The sequence below is a fragment of the Dama dama genome, chromosome 15 (genome assembly GCF_033118175.1).
Source record: "Dama dama isolate Ldn47 chromosome 15, ASM3311817v1, whole genome shotgun sequence".
Lineage (NCBI taxonomy): Eukaryota > Metazoa > Chordata > Mammalia > Artiodactyla > Cervidae > Dama > Dama dama.
Window position 1 is genome coordinate 12,574,681 of NC_083695.1, and position 23,265 is coordinate 12,597,945.

A 23,265-nucleotide genomic window follows, 5' to 3' on the forward strand; every position below is an offset into this window, starting at 1 on the left:
CTCCAATATTCTTGCCTGGAAAATCCCATGAACAGAGGAGCCTGGCAGGCTACAGTCCATGGGGTCACACAGAGGTGAACATGACTGAGTGCACACACAGGACAGAGTTTGCTCATCTGTCCCAAAGACAGGCAGTCCTTCCCTGTCCTTTCATACTAGCTGAGGCCCCGCCCGGACTGTCTTATAGCTCATCTTCCCAGAGACAATTAACTCTGCTAAAGGGTGTGCAGGTTACGGCAAAGGTGGGAGATCCCTGGGGACTATTTAAAGTCTCTTTAAAGTCCCACCGGCTACATCCCAGAAGAAGATTTCACACCTGTTTTCATTTCTTAACTCATTTCTTCCAGGATTTTCTACAGTGAAGAAAGTGAAGCATAGATGACTTCCTTTGTTTATCTCAACACAGAAAATATCAGCCTGAGCAGATGTGGGGTTGGTTCTCATTCTTGGTCTGCAGAAGCTGCTCAGTAGTTGGGGAGTAGATGCTGGGGTGGGGGGGTTCATTCTTTCACTCACTCCAGTCTTTCATCTGCTAATTTATTAATTCACTCTTATTCCAAAACAGATTTGAGACAGTGAAAGCTTCTGTCTGATACAAGGGAACATTATTGGTTTTGCCATATTAAGATGATTGCTATCACTGTATGTTTGAAATATCGTAAAACTTTATTTCCATAAAATCTTCATTTAGACTTCCAAAATGTGATCAAGTGAGCGTTTCCTTAAAAAAAGGGATATTCAAAAATTTTGGCTCTATAAGGATGGTCACTGTGCCCAGTAGCTGGCCAGCAGGGCGGATCTCAGTATCAGGTGTTGGAGGGTCACTGCCTCTCAGTGGTGATCAGCCACAGAATTTGAAGAGCGCCAACCTGGCTACACATCCATTGCCCTTGCCTTAGTCAGCTTGCACAGTCATGGTGCAAACCAAAGAACTGGTAGTTTATACGGCAGACATTCATTTCTCTCAGTTCTGGAGGCTGCAAGTCCGAGGTCATGGTGTTGGCAGGCTTAGTTCTCCCTGAGGCCTTTCTCGTGCCTTGCAGATGGTCATCTTCCTGCTGTGTGTTCACATGGTCTCTCTTCTGTGTGTCTGCATCTCTGGTTATCTTTCTGTGTGTTCATGTTTCATTTTATAAGGACACTTGTTAGATTGGATTAGGGCCCCACTGTTATGATCTCATTTTGACTTAACTATCTCTTCAAAGAAAAGACCCAGTCTCCAAACACAGCCACTTTCCCAGTTACTGGGGTTTTGGACTTCAGCATACAAATTTTGAAGGGAGGCTACTCAGCCTATAACTCCCCTCCCCTGCACCTACTAAATTTGAAAGTTTTGCTTAAAAACAAAGAACAACTTGATATCCAGAGGTGTGGAAAAGAAGAGGCTGTGAAGTATATGGCTTCAGTTGAAAGTGTGGTCAGCAGTTACATTTCTGAAGGTAACTGTTATGGCATCGCAGTTCAGCTTGTTTCTCTTTTTCCTCCCTCAGCGTTGGAGTTTCTAGGTCGAAAGATGTGCCACCATTTGGTCCACCAATTCCCAAAGGTGTAACTTTCCCCAAGTCAGCAGTATTTCGGGACTTCCTTTTAGCGAAAGTCATCAACGCAGAAAACGCAGCCCACAAATCGGAGAAGTTTCGAGCGATGGCCACTCGGACGAGGCAGGAGTACTTGAAGGACCTGGCGGAGAACTTTGTCACAACTGCCACCGTGGATACCTCCGCAAAATTCAGCTTCATCACTCTGGGCGCCAAGAAGAAGGAGAAGGTGAAGCCCAGGAAGGATGCCCATCTGTTCAGCGTAGGAGCCATCATGTGGCACGTTGTGGCAAGAGACTTTGGCCAGTCTGCAGACATCGAGTGTCTCCTTGGGGTTTCTAATGAGTTCATAATGCTGATCGAGAAGGATTCCAAGAACGTGGTCTTTAACTGTTCCTGCAGGGATGTCATCGGGTGGACATCTGGGTTAATGAGCATCAAGGTGTTTTATGAACGAGGAGAATGCATCCTTCTGTCCTCAGTGGACAGCTGTGCTGAAGACATCAGGGAGATTGTCCAGCGCCTGGGCGTAAGTACAGGTTTTGTTTTTCCACCACCCTTAGGCCTTCAACTTCATATTCATAGCTTCTGCTGTGGAAGTTCCACCCCAGATGTGTTACCTGGGGAAATACTCTTTCTCTAGGTAGAACTGAGTTTAAACACTGTGTCCTTGTGAGCGGTTGTCCCTGTGAATCCATGAATGGTGGAGAAGCATCCATTAACAATTGATTAGAGATGAGAAGTGAAGCCAGCTTTCCAAAGGGAATATTGGGACTTATTTTTATAGTATTTGAAGGAAGGACAAGAGAATTGACTAGATGTTATGTGTGTTTGTAGAGATTTGCATGACAGTACCTTGCAGGAGGAGGTTAACAGACATAGAATCACCGTTGACCATATTGATAGTCAGAATAAGCCGTATTTGCCCCTTCAACTCTGTGCGTTTTTATGCAATATTTCTGTTTAGTCTGCCAAATTAAATATGTTATTAATCTTGCAGCCAGTTTCTTGCAGAGGTTTTATAGAATTACCTAGTAAATTAGAAAGATTTAAAAGAAAAAGTCATAAAAGAGACTGTTATTTGGCGTACAAAGCAAAACCCTTCAGTGATGCCCATGGTATTTAGCAGTTGTATTTATAATTCTTAGTATAACAAGGGGAGATACAGATTTTAGTTTGAGTATATACAATAGAATTATAAGAATAAATCAAATAAAAGAACAAAATATGATTTGACAAAAGAATTTTTCATGTGTAAATCTTCCCCCAAGGGGATGTGTATATGATTCATTAGAAAAGATTTAGTCGTTATGGATCATGAGAAAAAGGAGATATTATACCCATTTCCTGCCACCAAATATAAATCTTTTGTTATTCCAGACCACATAGAAGAGACAATGCAATCAAGGCAGTGTCTGCTGGCTTTGGAGAAATAATATCATTATTTGCAGGCACTCTTTACAGTGTTCAGCAGTATTGAGGGTGTATGTGCACAAACCACAATGTGATTTGGGGATGATTAAGTGTGTGATCAGTGTATGTATCTGGAGAATTGAATTATCTGGTGAGTCTCAGGACATGTGCTTTTGGTAATCCTGGAAATACTTCTTATTTCAGAGACCCACTGAGTCATTATAATCTGTGCTCTGGAAAATACAACACAAACACATGTCCCTTCACCAACCAGCAAAATGCACGTCCCAGAGGGTCTGATACATTCACTATTCCAAGGAACCTATTCTGCCATCTTTCTAGAAAAGTGACTGTATGACTAAGCTGCCTGAGAGCTGGAATACATTGGAGGAAATATTGAGTTAACCAAAAAGTTCCTTTGGGTTTTTCCATTAGATATTGCAGAAAAACCTGAATGAATTTTTTGGCCAATCCAATATGCTGTATCTAGGATGACTTGTAGCGGGAGATGGTAGGAATAAACCAAGCCAAAGACTGTTGGGGGCTTAGAACATAAGGCTGGCGCCAGGCAGAAGTAAAAATGGGAAGGAAGAAGATGAAGCTCTCCTAGTAGAGAGATTTGGAAGGGGCACTGTTGGACAGATGGTGAACTCTGCATTTTCTAGTGGTGAAAACAGGAGTGCCTGTTATGCAGGTAGAGACACAGGTGGGAAATGAGCACTCCTGCCTGAAGGGACAAGCAGGCCCGACCACTCTCCGAAGAGCCCAGGCCTGGTTGAATGCTCTGCTGTTACCATCTTGAAACTCAGAAATTTTTGTCTAAGGGGCCGTACATTTTAATTTTGCACCAGATTTCATAAATTATGTAGCCAGTCCCAGGTTCATAGGTAGGAGGCCATCATGTGATTATTGATCATGTAATTATGTGAGGAACTCCCAAGACAGTGAGAGCATGATCCTTCAGCCTTTATAAATGTTAAGGAGCATGGAACAGAAGGGAGAAAGAAACTGCAAAAAGTAGGAGACGTGGCAGGTGGTTGGAAGAAATAAGAGGAAGAGACAGAACATGTAGGACTTAGGAAAAGCTTGACCTTTCACTCTTCAATCTGATATGTGGATGTTAAATTTCAACTGATAATTGTGTTCCTATTGCAAAGAAGGCCGGGCGCATGTCCTATGTGGTCTTTTGGTCAGCGAGGTTATTTGAAACAAAGCTGAAAAAAGAAGTGAAACAAAAATGTATTCAGGTTGTATATATTAAAAAAGTACTTGTTCAACAATTTTGAGTTAGTTCAGTTCATAACTTTGGAAACTTCAATCTTTCAAAACTTCACCACTAAGCCCAGCAATCCCTTTCCCCATTTTCCTATGCCCCAGACCGTCACTGCACCTTTGAGAGACTGATCGACAGTGTGAGCACTGGGGTGGTAACCGTGGCAACGCCTGCCACACGGGTGATAACCTGCACCAGGCTGGGTCCCACAGCTGTATATACAGTCAGAGGTCTTATTAAATAGGAATCTGTGTATTCAGAGCATGTTTCATGGAGAATGTATTTTTAAAACTGAAACTTCACACATGAGCTCTGTGCTTTGGGGGATACGGGTATGATACCTCCCGGTTTTAAATTACCCACAAGCAAGTGATGCCTTGGTCATCCAAGAGCTTCTTTGGTGGCTCAGTGGTGAGGAATCCGCCTGCCAATGCAAGGGACACAAGTTCGATCCCTAGGTTGGGAAGATCTCCTGGAGAAGGAAATGGCAACCCACTGAAGTATTCTTGCCTGGGAAGTCTTACGGACAAAGGAGCCTGGCGGGCTATAGCCTGTGGGGTCGCAAATAGTCCAACACAACTTAGCAACTAAACAACAATGACAACATGTCATCAAATTATATCTTCAATGACCCCATGTTTCTCTTTCCATTCATGTGGGCTCTTCTCAGTATGAACTTATGAGGGTGGCGTTAACTAATTATTGGTGCTTTAGATTACTTAGTGAGACACTTCCTGCAGGAGTGCCTTTCTGCATGCTGCCCTTGTCCAGAGACAGTAAGGAAGCTGGCTCGCTGGCCTACTTTTGATCTGAATGGTCCTCGCCACCCAGGCAAGCACGGGCAGGCAGTCCCAGGAGAGGGGCCCCAGGGTTTAGAATAGGATGTCCACAGGTTGCCACGGAGAACACTTCCAGTTTCTAACCATTGGACTTCCTGCTGCTGCCCATCCTGGGGGGCAGGTCACCAAGTGTTAGCTTGGAAAGGCATGGGGCCATTTTTTTTCATTTGTTTGTATATGCCACACTTTGCGTATCCATTCTTCCATCCATAGGCACTTGAGTTACTTCCACATTTTGATTATTGTAAATAACACTGCTAAGAACATGTGTGTATCCATACCTCTTTGAGACCCTACTTTGAGTTCTTTTGGGTATATACCCAGAAGTAGAATCGCTGAGTCACATGGTAATTCTATCTTATATTTTTGAGGAACTGCCATACTGTTTTTCATAGCCGATGCACCACTGGGCTATTTTATAAGTAGAATTACATCGTCTAATAGGGAATTTCCTGGCATCTAGTCGTTAGGACTTGGTGCTATGACTGCTGGGGTCCTGGGTTTGACCCCTGGTTGAGAAAATAGGATCCTGCAAGCTGCACAGTTGGGCCAAAAAAAAAAGTAATTGTCTAGTAGGCTTTATTGCTTTGATGGCTGACAGGCTTCACGTTTTTTCAGTTGCTTCAGTCTGTTTGAAACAATGCAATTTAGATGCTTAAGCACCAAGTCAGGTGATGTAGCAAGGAGAAGGGAAGGTTATTAGAGCCCATCTTAAGCTCTCAGGCTCTGGGTCAGTGGCTTCTAGGAAAAAGCAGGACACCTGTGTCTGATTTGGCTTTGAAGCATGAAACCATCATTTTACTTGTGTTATTTTCTCTGCGGCTGATGCCAGGGATAATTACAATAAAATTTGGGTTGAACCGTGTCCCCGTCTTGTTTTCTTGTCACTGGGATAGCTGGAGGGCTGGGCCTTGGTGCCCCCTGTAACCCTGCCTCTCATCATCCCCTTCCCCCTTAGATCGTGACCAGAGGCTGCGAGACCGTGGAAATGACCCTGAGGAGGAACGGGCTGGGCCAGCTGGGCTTCCACGTGAACTTCGAGGGAATCGTGGCAGACGTGGAGCCTTTCGGTTTTGCGTGGAAGGCCGGCCTTCGCCAGGGTAGCCGTCTCGTGGAGATCTGCAAGGTGGCCGTGGCCACACTGACCCACGAGCAGATGATCGACCTTCTCCGGACCTCGGTGACTGTGAAGGTGGTCATCATCCAGCCCCATGATGACGGCTCACCTCGGAGGTAAGTTTCTCATACATGAGCACTCCTCCTTGGCCTGGATGGCAGGTGCTGTCCTGTAAGACCCTCAGAATATGAGGTCATGTGCATCTTCCATCTAAGTTGTTTGGACATCCACCATTAGCACAACTTAAAAGAGCTATAAAAAAATCATTAGTATATAAAAATGATAAACTCTCATTTTCTAAGCTCTCCTTTGGTACATTGAAGCCATTGGATTCAGAATATTTATTTGCATGTGTGATGGAATATTGGGAAATCAGATACACTGTTTGGTGACCACTCCATTCTGGCTGAACTGGTTCAGGGCTTTCTCATAGCGATCATGGGAAACATAGAAGTGACTGGACTTGGAAAGCTCAGAGATGGATGGGTCTGAGGAATAGGGACAAGAGTGGAGTTAGAAAAGGATACTGTGGCATTGGAAATAGAAAGTTCTCAGGCTCAACATCACAGGAGTATTAGGCCCAGAGGAGAAAGAACAAGCCGCCCACCTGCTCTTGCCTGCCTTGTAAGGTAGGTAGTATGTATAGTGGTATCTGGAGCATCCTTTCTCTGCCTGCATCTCAAATGGAGGTCCTACTGGCCCCCCAAGAGCTCTGGCTTAGGAGGGATAAGCATGCTTGAAATCCAGGCTTTAGCTATGTGATTTGGGGTTTGTCACTTGCTATTTCTTATTGGTCACTCAGTTGTGTCTGACTCTTTGCAACCCCATGGATTGCAGCACGCATGCCAGGCTTCCCTATCCTTCACTGTCTCTTGGAGTTTACTCAAACTCATGTCCATCAAGTCAGTGATGCCCTCCAAACATCTCATCCTCTGTTACGCCCTTCTGCTCCTGCCCTCAGTCTTTCCCAGCATCAGGGTCTTGCTCTCTCTAAGCCTCACTTAGTATCTGTAAGGTGGGATTATTATATTGCCTACCTCATACTGTTGATGAAGGTTAAATAAGGTGATAATATGTAAAGCAATCTGCACCTCTGGCATAGTCAAAACCCCACACGTTTAGTGAAAAACAAACACCCAAAAGACTGAATCTTTAGGATAGTTATTTGAATTTTTTCGTGCTGTAAGAGAAATTCATACTCAAAGATAGCAGAATGACAGTGCCCTCCTCCTGATCTTGTTTCTGTGGTAACTGAGGTCCCTCTTTGTACTCTGTCCATCTCCTTTCTCCCAACCCCCAAATCAGCACCATTGAAGAGCAGTTTCTCTGATGACATGTTCTGTATCTGTACCATCTAAACAGTAGCCACTAGCCGCAGGGTAGCACACACTTGAAATGTGGCTAATGCAGCTGAGAAAATGGAGTTTTTATTTTAATAAATGGACCAAGACTGCATTAGCCACATCTGGCTTGTGGCTGCCATATTGATTGGGTGGTATGTGTGCCTATGTGCTCCGTCACGTCTGACTCTTTGTGACCCCTTGGATTGTAGCCCACCTCTGTTCATGGGGTTTTCCAGGCAGGAATACAGAAGTGGGTTGCCATTTCCTACTCCAGGGTGTCTTCCCAACCCAGGAATCGAACTCAAGTCCCCTTCATTCAGAGGCTGATTCTTTGCCACTGAGCTACCTGGGGATACACCAGCTCTAAACCATGATCTTTTTTTAGAAAATAAGCCAGTGGTAAACTGCCTTCCTCTCTGGTTAAGGTACAGAATTTTACAAAATTGTGTTTCTGTTGGTTATCTTACCTTTTGCTCCCTGCTTAGCTTTCTATGGTCTGATTTCCTATATCTGCCCAGTAAGATTATAGAGTAAAGGTCAATGAGCTGAAATTCTCAAGAGTAGCAGCCACATGTCACAGGAAATAACCAAGTTATTTCTTGCAGCCTTGCCAGATTCTGTCCCATTGTGAATCACTCCTAGGGGTGTGAGTACAAGGAAATCAGAGACAAAAATTATTTTCCTAAAAACAAGACTTGGATATAACAGAAAGCAAATCCTTTAATCTTTGAAGCTGAAATATTTGTAAGTGAAAGTCTTTTAATAAATAGATTTTATTTATTATAAATAAATTTTAAGCCACTTATTAGAAATTTTTCCACGTGGTAAGATTTTTTTCTTCACTGACTGGAGTTATAGATTTATAAATTTTGTGGTGAGAATCAAATTTTGTGCTGTCTTCAAGGTTGATTACTTCTATTGAATTTGACAAAACTGTTACCATGTTCTCCCCAAATTAAAAAAAAGCAAAACATTTTTCTCCTATTTTTAGTTTTGGTCTGCTGTTACTCAGTAAGACGTTTTTTTAAGCTTCCAAGAGATATGGTTAATAAAAATGTTAGAGTTATCATTATATTTGGTATTTAAAACATATGATTTACAAAAGTAGAATTTCTTAAGTAATGCTGAATTGTTTTTCAGCTAAAGCAAATAAAAACTACCACTTAAAAGTTCTGCCTGCTATTTTTCTATCCAAGGATTTGTTATCTGCTTTGGTCTGCACATAATTAATTCTTTGTTTGTTTTAAATGTAAATTCTCTTACTGAAACTGTTCAAGATATTTAGAGATTTTGCCTTTGTCTTCTCAGAATCTCCTTAATGTCATTCCCTGAAGATACAGATTTTTCTCCTGATTAATCTGAAATACCTATCTTCTATATTTTTTACCTTAGCCAGGATGAGAATAATCTGTTTTCCTGATGGTGACTCTCCAGAAATGGTCCACTATCATCCACATTTCCACAAGTCAGGAAGCTTTGAAGCCCAGCATGTATCATTTATGGTGCTTTCAGTTCAGGCTTCCAATTTCCTGTGAATCTGAATCTGTAAATTTGCAGATCTACATTGTTGTTAGTTTTGGATTCACGTTCTGTGCCAGCAACTCTCTGGACACCCTGATAAAAGAACTCATCATTATCCGGCAGCCTTACGTCACTGAAGTCATCCTTGAAGTGACAGCCCTTTGCTTTAGACTCCCATGCTGAGTGTGAGGGCTTCCCGGGGCAGTAGTGGTAAAGAATCCACCTGTAGTGCAGGAAACACATAAGATGCAGTTCGATCCCTGGGTTGGGAAGGTCCCCTGGGAAAGGACATGGCAGCACACTGCAGTGTTCTGGCCTAGAGAATTCCATAGACAGAGGAACCTGGCAGGCTACTGTCCATGGGCTCACAGAGTCAGACATGACTAAAGGGACTGAGCATGCACACGTGCATGCCGAGTATGAAATGTCTTACCTTTCATCCCCACCCTAAGCAGGCTTGGGCTTCCCTGTTGGCTCAGAGGGTAAAGAATCTGCATGCAATGTGGGAGACCTGGGTTGGATCCCTGAGTTGGAAAGATCCCCTGGAGGAGGGCATGGCAGCCCAGTCCAGGATACTTGCCTGGAGAATCCCCAGGACAGGAGTCTGGCGGGTTACAGTCCGTGGGGCTGCAAAGAGTCAGACGCAACTGAGCAACTCAGCGCAGCACAGCTAAGCAACATCAGCCTCTGCATCATCAGATTTTATCAATGACACTGCAGAGGAGGGTATAAAAGAGGAAATGAGCAATGCTCCACTCACTTTGAAAATTAAAGTGCAAACCTTTTTAAAACTTAATTTTTATTTTATATTGAATTATAGTTGATGTATTAAATACAATGTTTTGCTAAGTTTCGGGTGTACAGCTAAGTGACTCAGTTATCCATATACATACATCCAGATTCTTTTCCCGTTTAGGTCATTGCAGACCTCTACAGAGTAGAGTTCCTTATGCTGTACAGTAGATCCTTGTTGATAAAGTACAAACCTTTTAAATGAAGTATCACTTAGTACCTTTATTCCTACAGCAAAATATATAAAGATGGCCCTTTAGGTAAAAGTACTCTTTTGATTTGTGGCGTGGGAAAAGACCCCATCTTTCTCAAATTGGCTCTTACTTGTCAGCGAGGTGGCCAAAAGAAAATATTAATTTAAATGGACGTGTGTGTAATTTTTCCTTTTAAGTTGTCTTCAGTGTAAGAGCCATAAGGACTACTAAAGTGGCCAAGTTCATGAACTGCAAGATATTTCAGCCTTTATAAACATCATGAATAATAGAGTGAAAAATGCTTCAGTTAATTTTTGCCATTTGTCAGTTTTTTTTTTTTTTTTTTTGTCCTGCACAATATCAGGGAGAAGAAATTCTCCCCAGAGCCCATCTGCTTCTGTCAGGAGTGGGAGAGGCCTGTCATTTAATAGACTCGCTCCTAGTTGTCTGCAGGTCAGAAGGTATTTGCTTATGACTCAGAAGCTGCTGGATTAAATGAAGTCTTTAGTTAGGAAAGTATTTATGTGGAATCAAAAGGCATCCCACGTTTTGAAGTCCTTTTCTCAAGCCTCGGGGTGATGATAACTCAGCTGTCCCCAGGCTTGAAAGGAAGGCAGAGCCCAATTTTATTCTCCTTGTGGAGTTCCAGGAGCATGGAGCAGGAAGGTTCCCTCTAGGAATGCTTATTAGCTGATCTCCTGCTGCGACTGGATCTGGGAGAGGCCTCATAGAGATTGGGAATGAGTGGCCAGGAGCAGGTAGGGACCACTGCTCTTCAAATGGAAATGAGGTTTGCGAGGGAGTGAGGGCTTTGCCCAAGCAGGCAGTCTCTGTGGCAGAGATGAAGAAGAGTTTCCAAGACGCTTAATTAAGCATTTCTTGGTTTTGCAAGGCAGGGCATGGCCTCAGTCCCTAGCCTTCAAAGGTGACTGACATTCTATGAGTGTCATTTTAAGGAAAGTGCATCAACTTAAAAGGCTGATATAAAGGAAATAACAGCTCATCAGAATTATGCATGAGTTGTGATACAATGTGAGTGATTTAGTAAATATGTCCAATAAAAATGGAAATGAAATTCCATGCTGCGGTGCATCTGTTTTGTGTGATTTTTCATACTTCGTTGATATACTGGCCAAGACGTATTTTTGTATATAATGCAAAACAGTGGAAATTATCTCATGTTGTCATGAAGCTAAATTCTTGTTCTCTGATCATTCTGTAACATTGAAGCCATAGCCGCCAGGACCTTGACCATTCAACTCCCAGAAGTACACGGAGTGGGGCATAGAAATAGAAATGCAGAAGGAAACTCAATTTTGTCAGGTTAGCAATTGATAGATGGGTATAGATAGATGAATAATATAAGTAGAAACATAGATTATAGGTAGATGGGGAGACAGGAAGAGATGATAGATAAATAGATAGGTGATGAGTTGAAATCTAGATTAGAGTGAGGTTTTAGATTAGGGTTCCATATATTTGTTTGGATAAGTAAAACCACTTCTACCTGGTATTGTCTCATGAACTCTAAAGTAGTGAATTTTAATGTGAACTGTTAAAAAAAAAAAAAGGTATGAAACTTGAGCTTCTCACAGTAACCTGAAGCACAGCCACTATATTGTGTCCTCCGCCCAGTCCTCTAATACAACGTTTAGATGACCTTCTCCCTCCTAGAAGTGAGAACACTGGATTACAGACTGAATGTAAGGTAGGTCATTTACTATTCACTCATCCCTTCACTGGGACCTAGCTTGTCCAGGGCTATTAAACATGGAAAGAACGGACACGATCTTTGCATTCTTCATCTCCTTTTCATTTGTGGCCTTCTGAAGTATAGTACTTCCGGGACCGCCCTGGTGGCCCATTGATTAAGACCCCACACTCCCAGTGCTGGGACCATGGGTTTGAGCCCTGGTTGAGAGACTAAGATCATGAATGCCACAGTGTGGCCAAAAATAAATAATACACTTCCCATTTGTATTTTGTCCTGATCCTTGGCCAGTGACGCTGGGCCATGGTGATGGACAGCCAGTGAATACAGTCTCTCATGGAAATTTATTTATCAGAAACCAGGTACTACATAGCTATTGAGTCTTCTGTTGAACTTTGTAATAGAATGCTTTTCCTCAGCAAGCTTTCTCAGAAAGAGAAAAGAAACAAAAGGAAGTGGTTGGCTTCATGAAGAACTTTTTGTCCCTGTTTTTGTTTTTTTTTTTTTTAATATTTTAAAAAATGTATTTATTTTTAATTGGAAGGTAATTACTTTATAATATTGTGTTGGTTTCTGCCTTACATTAGCATGAATGAGGTTCAGAAGTCACCTCCCTTTTCATCCTCCCTCCCACCTCCCACCTCATCCCATCCTTCTAGTTTGTCACAGAGCACCAGATTTGAGCTCCCTGCATCATGCAGCAAATTCCCACTGGCCCTGTTTGATGCTGAGTGCTGTGTTTGGTCTGGGGTGCAGTGGGTGAGGACACACTCCACCCCATGTCTGCTGAGAAGGAAACAGAAAGCTGATGACTTACTCAGTACGAGCAGCCTCACTTCCTGTGTCGTAGACACACACCTTGTCAATTCAAAGACCTTATTCAAAGGGCTTGGTCAAGTAGGTTTCTGGTTTAGATATCTCTTTTACTGTAGTCTCAGGGTCTCTCTATTTCTGTCTATAAATTAAAGAAGTTGGTAAAAAAGTGAATTAGTATTTCATCGAGCGCCTACGTATTTCAGATGTGACGCTGCCCTTACCTTTACAGTCAGTTACACTGTGTGGTTATCTCCCTATTGGAAGCATTTGATTTTTTTATGCAACAGAAGGAGTTTGTGATTCGAGTGAATGAGCACCAATTATCCCTGTCACCTTGTTGGATAATTTGGAAAGAGTCTTTTAGCTATTAGCAGGCTATTAGCATAACAGACATTAAAATGATGAAAATATCGGTGATTACTTCAATCCCTAAGGCTCTAAGGTCTCTTTGACAAAGTGCATAATATAAAAAGAAGCACATATTTTGTTTGAGGGGATCTATCTGCCTTTGTTGCCAAAGAGAATCCTTTAGCTCCTAGTGGAAACTGACACGATGTGGGCTCATTAAATGTCCTTTGATAGTTTCTGAAGGAGATGGCTGAGTGCGTTGGAAAGATTGCTGAGCTAGGAGTCAGCTTCCGTGTTCCAGGGTGAAAGCTGTCTCACCTTTCCAAGCCTCTGAGCCTTCTGCAAATTGTAGATGTCCTTTGTGCTACCGCAGACATTTCTGTGAAATTGAAATGGTGTAGTGTAGGTGGAAACCTGCAAAGTGCCGTACAAGGGAAGTGTGGATTAGAAGTAAAGGACTGCATTGCATTATGTTGGAAGACTTCATGAGATTTGTGGGTTGAGGTCAAGGTTCACTGAGATGCTCCCAACAAAGTGAAACCAACAGGCAATTTCAGACTAAATGCAATTGCAATTGTAATTACGTGACTTAGCTGTGCTGTGGGTCGATGGTTTACCCAGTCCACACCTTGTTAATTTGTTCAACTCTTCTTTTTTTTTCTCCTGGTAAGAATGCATCTCATTCCTTTAAACTTTCTCAGTTCTCTTTCTCAGTTCTTTGGGAGTTTGTTGTTGTTGTTGCGCCTCAAGAGTGTTTATCCCTATTTATTATCCTTAGGATTTCTCCTACTTCTTCATTTTTGAAAGTCATACATCCAACCTTGATATGAGTAAAGAACAAAGTATCAAAAAAATGATTCATTGTTCTATAGATGAATGTACATGGGGAATTTTACAGCTCTAAAATTTTCTGTGCTTCTGATTACTACATAAAGTTAAACTTCCCCGTTCTATAGTTCTGTAAATATATATTATCTAGAAAGAACTTTCAGCAAAGTATATGAGCCTTTTGCTGTTTTATATTGTCTTTCTTTATGGAAGCAAAAAGTCATACTGTCAGTTTGAAGCTAATTTCTTTCCTTGACGCTTTCGCTTTGGGAAGCTTGCATACTTCCATAATTTAATCTTGACACATCCTCCGCTGTTACTGTTCCACTGGCAAGAGGTAAAACATGGGTCCAAAGAGTTTCTCCCCTTTCTGAGCTGCGTGTTGGCAGATCTGGGTTTTGAGCCCAGGGCACTGACTTCTCTCTTCGAGGGAAAACAGTTTGACTGCTGTAGAGCATTTCTACTGATAATGAATAAAGAAAACTGTGCAGCTTGGCTGGGCTCCGACAGTGAGAGTCCTGATGGTCAGGTGGTCCAAGCTGAAGCTCCTTTAGAGCTGAGTTCACAGCCTGGCCAGCAGTGATTTTGGTTTCAAGCACCCATTTCTTAGTGGTAAAGGGAGGGTTCTCTTCCAGAAAACCGGAGGTATCACTTGGAAGGGATGATGATGCCATCGTGGCGGCCGTCCCGGTTGTCTCTGAAGTCCTGGGTCCATGCTATGGTGCTGGACCGTGATCGTGACTGCCTGTCAGCTGTGAGCCAGAGGGCACACAGCCTCTGCTCTGCCTGAGCCTAGAAGCTGGGGAGTGGGAGCAGCTACAGACCAGAAATTTACAGGTGGGAACCCCTGGTGTAGGCAGCTTCTGGAAGCAGGGAGAACATGAAGAGTGTGGATGTAAGAAAGTTCCTCAGTGTCCCTGGTAGAGGAGTAAGCTGTCGCACGGAGTCCACGATGCCAAGTGTAGAGGAACGAGAGGGGCTGTTTGTCAGAATAAAGCAGTCAAACCTCAGATCCTCTGAGGGCTCCAGCTAAGGGAGCACTCGTTATTCTGATAGTTTTACAGCATCACATTTTTTAACCAGCACGTTACTTTCAATGCTCTTGGTCTACAGAATGTTTTCCCTTCTAGGACAGCTGACTGGGAGAGATTATGAGACTCAGAAAAGTTATTCTCTAGACAGTCAATGTTAGAAATTAAATTTGTTTTGATCCCTGAAGCTGAGTTTGTTTTGATCCCTACCTAGCATGGTAATTAGAAGCATAAGTAGATGACGTTTGTTATGGAGCAAAGAGGTAGTCGTGTAAGTGCTCACGTGCTAGTGATACCCCAGCCTTATCTATGCCTTTGAGTGCCTTCTTTTGGCAGGCACACCATGAAAACGGTGCCAGAAACTAGAAATGCAGCTCAAATCCACTGACTCAATTCGGCGTGTTGAAAGGAGATGGAGCACGTTTATCAGTGAGGTCTGTGATTCCTCCACTAATATAGGAAAGCAAAAGATGGAAATCTTCAACAACAGCTCAGCTGCACACAAGATTAGCAGCTCACTTGTTCAGAAATGGGCTTTCCTAGTAGCTCAGTTGGTAAAGAATCTGCCTGCACTGCAGGAGACCCGGGTTCGATCCCTGGGTCAGGAAGATCCCCTGGAGAAGGAAATGGCAACCCACTCCAGTACTCTTGCCTGGAGAATTCCATGGACAGAGGAGTCTGGCTGCGACAGTCCATGGGATCACAAAGAGTCAGACATGACTGTGCGACTCTGTTCAGAAATGACTCCTTGGATCTTTTTTGTATTTGGTCAGTTTGGGTTTGAATTGTCCTTTGTTCTCTGGCCAGAAATGTGTACCAAGTGCCTTCACCAGTGCCGGATGCTCCGATGGGTGGGGATCTCGCCTAGCACCCTGTGCTCAGGCCACACCAGCTGGACAGAGCAGTGTGCTCTAGGGCGGGTACAGTTTCTGGTACCTCCTGCAGCCTGAGCACCTCTGAAGGCTCATTTGTAATTTTATTTTACACCTCTTCCCATTTCCCTAAAAATTGGCTGAATTTCCATATGTATCCTTCAAGGATTTCCTCATACATATGGAACAGAACTGAGTTTGACTAGGTTTGATGATATGTTATACTTGGTCATATTATTTGATGTCTTGGTCATAAGAAGTGAACAAAGCAAATATTTAGTTTGTGAGAGTAGTTACCATAAAAGTGTCATAGCAGAATTAATTTTGATTTTAAAATCAAGTCATTCTTTAAGCTTATTTTCATGAGGGTAAAAGAATGCCCGTGTTTAGTATTAAAAGATCATTTACATATGACCTTGTGCAAGAGGATGGAAATGAAATATTCAGCCCCCATTCTCTCTTCAGCCTAATGTGTGGCACAAGTTTTTGTCAGTGGTCTCAAAAATATTAGTCATGATTATGCATTTATATAGCATTTTTTTCATCCAAGATTGAAGCTAAATTACAGCCTCTTACTAAAGACTACAGTCTGTGAGCATGAATTAAAGACGCTGTACTACCCAGCTGTCTGTCTTTTCTTTTTTCATTCTTTTTAAACCAAACCCCGTAAACTGGAAACACAAAGCCACTGCTGGAAATGCAGGGTGCCCTTTGTCCCCTAAGATTCAGGGTTCACATGCCTTTCATTCAAAACACAACTCCAGGACTCGTCACTGCTAGAGACTCCTGGACTTGAATGATTCAGGCAGCTTTAGCCTTTGAGACCCCAAAGCCTGAGGGTCACCTGAACATCCAGTGACTTGGTTAGGGTGGAAGACAGGATTCAGTTTTCTCTATGTTTTCATGTATGCTAATATCCCACCTTTATGATTTCTGGTTAGGTCATTGGCCATATGCATGAATCAGTAGTCGCAGGGGATGTTGTATCTAATTAAATAGAAAGACACTTGGAAACAGTATGAATCCATGAGCAAAAAATTGTAGCATCTTAGCACTTTATTTTAAAAAATGCAACTCAATGTAAATCTTAGCTTATTAAATTTGTCCAGTTATTTAGCACATTCATTAAATCCAGAGTAATTTAAACTTGCCTAGGTAAAAGAACCTCAGATATGCAGATGACATCACCCTTATGGCAGAAAGTGAAGAGGAACTAAAAAGCCTCTTGATGAAAGTGAAAGAGGAGAGTGAAAAAGTTGACTTAAAGCTCAACATTCCTAAAACTAAGATCATGGCATCTGCTCCCATCACTTCATGGCAAATAGATGGGGAAACAGTGGAAACAGTATCAGACTTTATTTTTGGGGGCTCCAAAATCACTGCAGATGATGATTGCAGCCATGAAGTTGAAAGACGCCTACTCCTTAGAAGGTAAGTTATGACCAACCTAGAGAGCATATTAAAAAGCAGAGACATTACTCTGCCAACAAAAGTCCATCTGGTCAAGGCTATGGTTTTTCCAGTGGTCATGTATGGATGTGAGAGTTGTACTGTGAAGAAAGCTGAGCGCCGAAGAATTGATGCTTTTGAATTGTGGTGTTGGAGAAGACTCTTGACAGTCCCTTGAACTGCAATTAGATCCAACCAGTCCATCCTAGGGGAGATCAGTCCTGGGTGTTCATTGGAAGGACTGATGCTGAAGCTGAAACTCCAATACTTTGGCCACCTCATGCAAAGAGTTGACTCATTGGAAAAGACCCTGATGCTGGGAGGGATTGGGGGCAGGAGAAGGGGATGACAGAGGATGAGATGGCTGGATGACATCACCAACTTGATGGACATGAGTTTGAGTAAACTCCGGGAGTTGGTGATGGACAGGGAGGCCTGGTGTGCTGTGATTCATGGGGTCGCAGAGTCGGACATGACTGAGCAACTGAACTGAACTGAACTGAACTGAGGTAAAAGAGATGAATTTTGCTTTGGGGGATGGAGAGTTAAAAGATAAGTCAAGTTTACTGATAAAGAGATAATCCCTACTCCTTCTCTGCAACAGACATCATATCTTTTTATGATGCTTCCTTTAGTTCATCCCTTCTATTCTCAAAGGGTAGCTAGCACCACCATTCATTTGGCTTCCTGATCCAAAAAGCAGAACACTGTTTTGATTTCTCTCTCTCTCTCCATCCCAAACTCCAAGTACTGTTGATTTGACAGATTAGAATTTTTACCCCATTTTGCTGTTTTGCGAAGAATGAACTTTTCTGTGTCCCACCTTTGTGTGGGGCCTGCACCCTCCCCTGCCTTCTCCCCTCCAGACACTTAGGATCTCTGCTCTAACCCAGGAGTCTGAATTCTACCATAATATGTCTTGACACATCTTTTTTTCCCTTTAGTTCTGGAAATTTTTGTGTATTATTTGTTGATCATTTCCTCCCCACCTTTTCCTCTCCTCTTTCTCTGTTAGGTGAATTTAGACTTCATAGATTGAACTTGGATTTTCTGGCTTTTAAGGAAAAGCTCCTCTATTTACCTTCCATCTGTCCTACTGGATTTTTTATTTTGAATTTTCAGTCATCCTCTTTTTAAATTTCGGGCTTCCTTGGTGGCTCAGTGATAAAAGAATCTGCCTGCAATTCAGGAGACCTGGGCTTGGTCCCTGGGTTGAGAAGATCCCCTGGAGAAGGGAGTGGCAACCAACTCCATTATTCTTGCCTGGAGAATTCCATGGACAGAGGAGCCTGGCGGGCTGCTGTCCAGGGGTTGCAAAGATTGGACACGACTGAGCGACTAACACTTTCACAGGTTCCTTCTCTTTCTCTGAGGGTGGGGAGCCCCATGGCAGGGCGATGCGGTGGCTTGCACCTGCTTGCCTTTATTGTGGAGGAAGATCCCTGTGCTTTGCAGGATGATCCTGTAGCTGGGTTTGAAGGAATGAGGAGTGACTCGGGGATCTCGTTTCTAGCAAAGCTTTTACTTCACCTTTTGTTTTAATCTCTGCTTTTCTGGGTGCCTCCTGGCCTTGAGTTCCTCCTTTCAGGTTGTGTTCCCTTGGCCATTGCTGCTGCCCGCTATTGCCTGAGGGGCCCAGTGCTGGCTGGGGGCTCACTGTTCACTCCTTCCCTTTCTGTTCACTCTTTCCCTTTCTCTTCCACCCTCTGTGGCACCTGTTGCTTCCTGTTCCTGCCCCTGCTCAGGTGTGCAAGGGGGTGGGCGTGCTTCTCCTTGTCTTTCTCTTTGTACATCTTGGGTTTGCCTTTCTCTGCTCCACTATTGGCATTCACCACTTGCCTTCTATCTTTATGTACTGTGTTTTGGTGTCTCCAAGCTTTGTTGATGATCAAGTTTGTTTTTGGTTTTTGTTCTCTTTGTTCCTTTGTAATGATTCTGAAAAGTGCTACTCCACTGTCTTGAGGATGCAATTCTCCTTTTTAAAGAGTGACACCTTATTGCCCTGATAGATTTCTTAGAGGGTGCATATGAGAAAGTTTTTCTGTTGACTGCAGAATGTCTAGGGAGAGGCAAGGCTTCATCCACATGCTAAATTGGGACAATTTACCCTGACACTCAAATTTGAGATTCACCCAGTCTTCCTGTGTCCTCGCCAAACACCAGTTGGCTTTGCAGGTCACTTTAGTCAAGTCAGTAGTATCAGCCATGTGTGCACAATGGTATCTGGAGGGATGTCTGACTTGGATCACATTTTTCAGGCTAAAGGGTCTTACATCCCTGACCAGTCAGTTGAGCCCGTGGGAGATGACCTTGTGGGGAGCCATGACACGAGTTCAAGGGAGTGACCATGGCAACTAAGTGACTGACTAAGTAGTGACTAAGTGATAACTAAGTAATAACTAATGTGACTTCAACAGGATGGGCACTCAGGCTTTTCCTTGACTTGTGACAGCTTTTGTTGAATTTGTTTTTCACTTTTCTCAGATTCAGGGGAAACAAGTGACATGTGACTCAAATTCCTGATTATATGACTGTACTTTTATGTATCTGCTCAGATTATATTTGAGGTGTTTTTAATCTATTAATGTTTATTTATCACCCAGTTTCAATGCAAATAATTCCGTGTATGCAGATTGGTTAAAGATCAATCCCTATCTGCCCAGGGAGTTTGCAAACTACTTGGAGAGACAGAGCCTATGCATGAAACCCCTGACAGCCAAGGTTAACCAGAGCCACAGGCTTGAGACCAGATCCTCCTGGTCTGTGCTCGGTGACATGCAGACAAGGTAACCGTCAGCCAGGTCTGCTACTGAGGGTGGATGGCCTTGCACCATCGCCCGTGAGCCCCAAGAAGCACATGCGAGGCCGTGAGTGAGTCGGGCTGATGGCTCCGTGCTCAGCACCCCCTGACCATCTCTTCTTGGCTCACAGAGGGTGTTCGGAGCTCTGCCGGATCCCTATGGTGGAGTACAAGCTCGACAGCGAGGGTGCCCCCTGCGAGTACAAGACTCCTTTCCGGAGGAACACCACGTGGCACCGCGTGCCCACGCCCGCCCTGCAGCCCCTGCCCAGGGTCTCCCCGGTGCCCAGCACGCCCGACCGGCTGCAGTGCCAGCCCCTGCTCCCGCAGAGCCAGGCCGCCATCCCCCGCAGCACCTCCTTCGACCGGAAGCTGCCCGATGGCACCAGGTAAGCTGGTGGCCCTGGTGAAGCCCTGACTTATAACTTCACGTGGTTGGGGGACTTGTGTGTGGCTTAGTCATTTCTGAATTAGCTTGTTCAGACCACGTGGGCAGCAGGGCCGCCAGGCAGGCCCCGAATGCTGGGGCACTTGTGGTCCCAGCCAGCAATGGTGCTGATGGCATACAGATCTCCCCCACGGACACCACCCCCCAGGGCCACCACTGTACCTCTCCACGATAATCCTCCTGTCAACTCGCTCTCCAAAGCACGGTGGGAAACCATTCTACAGGAGCCTCTGGATAAGCATGAACAGTTTTGTGTATAAAGAAAACAAAGCCACAGAAAGCATTGATGAAAGCCCATCATCCTAATAGTCGCAGTATTTTCAGAGGTCCTAAGATTGTTGGCATCTCTTTGCTTTTCTCTCTCATTTTAAGCGGAGGGAGTTGAGTTTAAAATTAAGTTTTTCCCTGAGAAGGTGCACCTGTTTAAGAGTGAAGTCCAATAGCCTTAGAAGCTGGTGAGGATTTCAAGACATGTCACAGAGGGGCAGTTTTAAGCAAACAACATAGTAGGTTTGTTGTTGTTACTGGTTTTTACTCCCTTTCTTTTAACTTTCACATAACTTCTGGGCTGTGGACACACCAAGAGGTTCCTCAGAATTCCCTGTTAGGCTTTCATCTAATAGAGCATATGTCGTAAGCAGACACTGAGCCAGGCCGCCCGCTGAACGTGTCATCACCTCGTCCTGTTACTCGGCCTCTCCCATTCTCCAGTTTCCTCCTCTGAAAAGTGAACTTAGCAATAATGGAGACCTCCACAGGGCATTATGATGACTGAATCAGTCCACAGAGGTTAACTGCTTAGAACACTCCAGGCCCATAGACGTAAGTCTCTGTAGGTGTTAATAATAATTACTAGGATTAAAACATATGGTCTTCCTCTGACTTCTCCAGTCTGTTTTTCCACGAATGAGTGCAGGAATGGTGTAACTCTAACTTGACAGTAAATCATCTGGGCTCTGGATCTCCCTTCTCAAAGGTCTGCTGAGTTTATAATATTCAGAGAAATGCATACAGTAGGTAGCCTGGGTGTAAAGGGGTGACATCTGGAAGGGAAGGGGTCTATAGAACCTCCCTTATTAACATATAATTTAGTAAATTATAAGGAATTCTTTTGGGCTTCCCAGATGGCTCTAGTGTTCAAGAACCCACCTGCCAGTGCAGGAGACGTAAAGAGACTTGGATTCAATCCCTGGATTGGGAAGATCTGCTGGAGGAGGGCATAGCAACCCACTCCAGTATTCTTCCCTGGAGAATCCCTTGGATAGAGGAGCCAGTCCATAGGGTTGGCAAGAGTAGGACAGGACTGAAGCAACTTAGCATGCATGTGCACACTCAAGGAACGCTTCTAATAGCAAAATGGAAAGTTGGCAAGCATGTCTTCATCAAATGAGTTCTTACAAGTGTCACTCATTTTTGTGTGTCTGAAATAAATAGGATTACATTCAATACATGTGCAGAAATAAATGGTTTTGCCAAATTTAGAGTTTTCTCTCTGCCTCAGTTTTAAATATAGAACTGCAATGTCCCTTGCATTGTCTCATAGACCAAGTAGTAGTGATGTTTTCATAATTCTGTGTATTCTATTGCTGTTCCCCATGTTTACTGGGATCATTAGCTGTGCTTTCAATCTTTAGATGCTAAAGCTTTGTTTCTGCCACATCTCCTTCCTATAGTAAATTACCATAAAACCCCTGAAATCTCATGGTGTCACCAATTCTCAGTTTATTTGTCCATGATCGCAATGTATGTTTCGCCTTTTCTTCGTCATTGAGAAATGAATTCATTTGTGAGTCAAAACGAGCCAGGTGCAGGTGTTGGCAGCCCACCTCGGTGCCTGTTACTGATTGTAGTCAACCTTTCAGAAGTTCGCCCAGCAATCAGTCATCGTCCAGCGACCCCGGACCCGGCAGCAGCGGACCCTGGAGACCACAAGCCGGATACGACGGGTACCACTCCTTTCCCTTCTGTGGGCTCCTGGGGGGACATGTCTCCAGGGCACATGGAAGCGCTTACCATGCACGAGGCCACTGGGGGACAGGGAGACTCAGAGAGGACTTTGTTAGGACCAGTGCTTCCAGACTGGGTGGCCCATCATTTCTGTGAAGGTGGGCTCATTTGTCTATATTCTGAGCTTGTCTGTTTTCTTTTTTTTAATAAGGGAGAGTCTTTTTGAACACATGAAAATTAAGGATTTGGAGACTCTGTGGGTGATGGCCCTTGGGAGTTTCCCTTCACTTACATTGCTGACGAGGAATAAATTCACAGCCTTTCTTGAAAGTGTTTCTCTCTCCAAAACACAGCCCAAAGTCTAAGGAGGCAGATTTAGCATGTGACACATTTCCTCTGCCTCCTGTGAGAGCAACTGGAAGCTGGGTGCAGGGCCGTGCCTGCCATGTGTGCACACAGCGCCCAGGGGCCTGAGGGCACCTGTGGACAGGACCCAGGATGAGCGGACACCGTAACTCGAGGAAACAGCCATACACTGTTGGAAAGAGGAGGGCCCCGCCAGGGATGTGGCTGTACTTTTGCAGGGAAATGCAGGTGTTGCCCCCAGCAGCGGTGTTTCTGTGCATTGTTGCAAGCCAGTGTCGCCTCTGCCACTTGAAGGAGTTGGGTGCACTGATGAGGTGATGGCCGATCCAGGCAGCCGGGGGGCTTGCACCAGATAAGAGACGCTTTGTTCCTCCTCTCACATGTCCCCAGGGACACCCTCTCCTGGCACCTTCTCTCCTGGTTTGAGCTGAGAAGTAGAGATTTATACTCTGAGTTACATGCATTCCCTACCTTAGGTGCTGGATGGGGTTCTTAAAAGTTGTACTTTTTTTTTTCTTTAATTTTTGAGATGGTTAGATAGCATCACAGATTAAATGGACATGAATTTGAGCAAACTCTGGGAGATAGTGAAGGACAGGGGAGCCTGGTGTGGTGCAGT

At 43.9% G+C, this 23,265-nt stretch overlaps 1 protein-coding gene across 9 annotated transcripts in view; it reads left to right on the plus strand.

The window, feature by feature from the left end:
* Positions 1-23,265, plus strand: part of SIPA1L2 (signal induced proliferation associated 1 like 2) — a 234,655-nt gene that overhangs the window by 166,964 nt on the left and 44,426 nt on the right. For 8 of the 9 annotated variants that reach the window (XM_061161477.1, XM_061161484.1, XM_061161485.1 and 5 more), the window contains 4 exons: positions 1,491-2,067; positions 6,022-6,296; positions 20,017-20,274; positions 22,196-22,279. In XM_061161477.1, coding sequence (XP_061017460.1) covers positions 1,491-2,067; positions 6,022-6,296; positions 20,017-20,274; positions 22,196-22,279 — 1,194 coding nt within the window. The remainder of the gene's footprint in view (positions 1-1,490; positions 2,068-6,021; positions 6,297-20,016; positions 20,275-22,195; positions 22,280-23,265) is intronic. The other variant, XM_061161482.1, reaches the window with a different exon arrangement.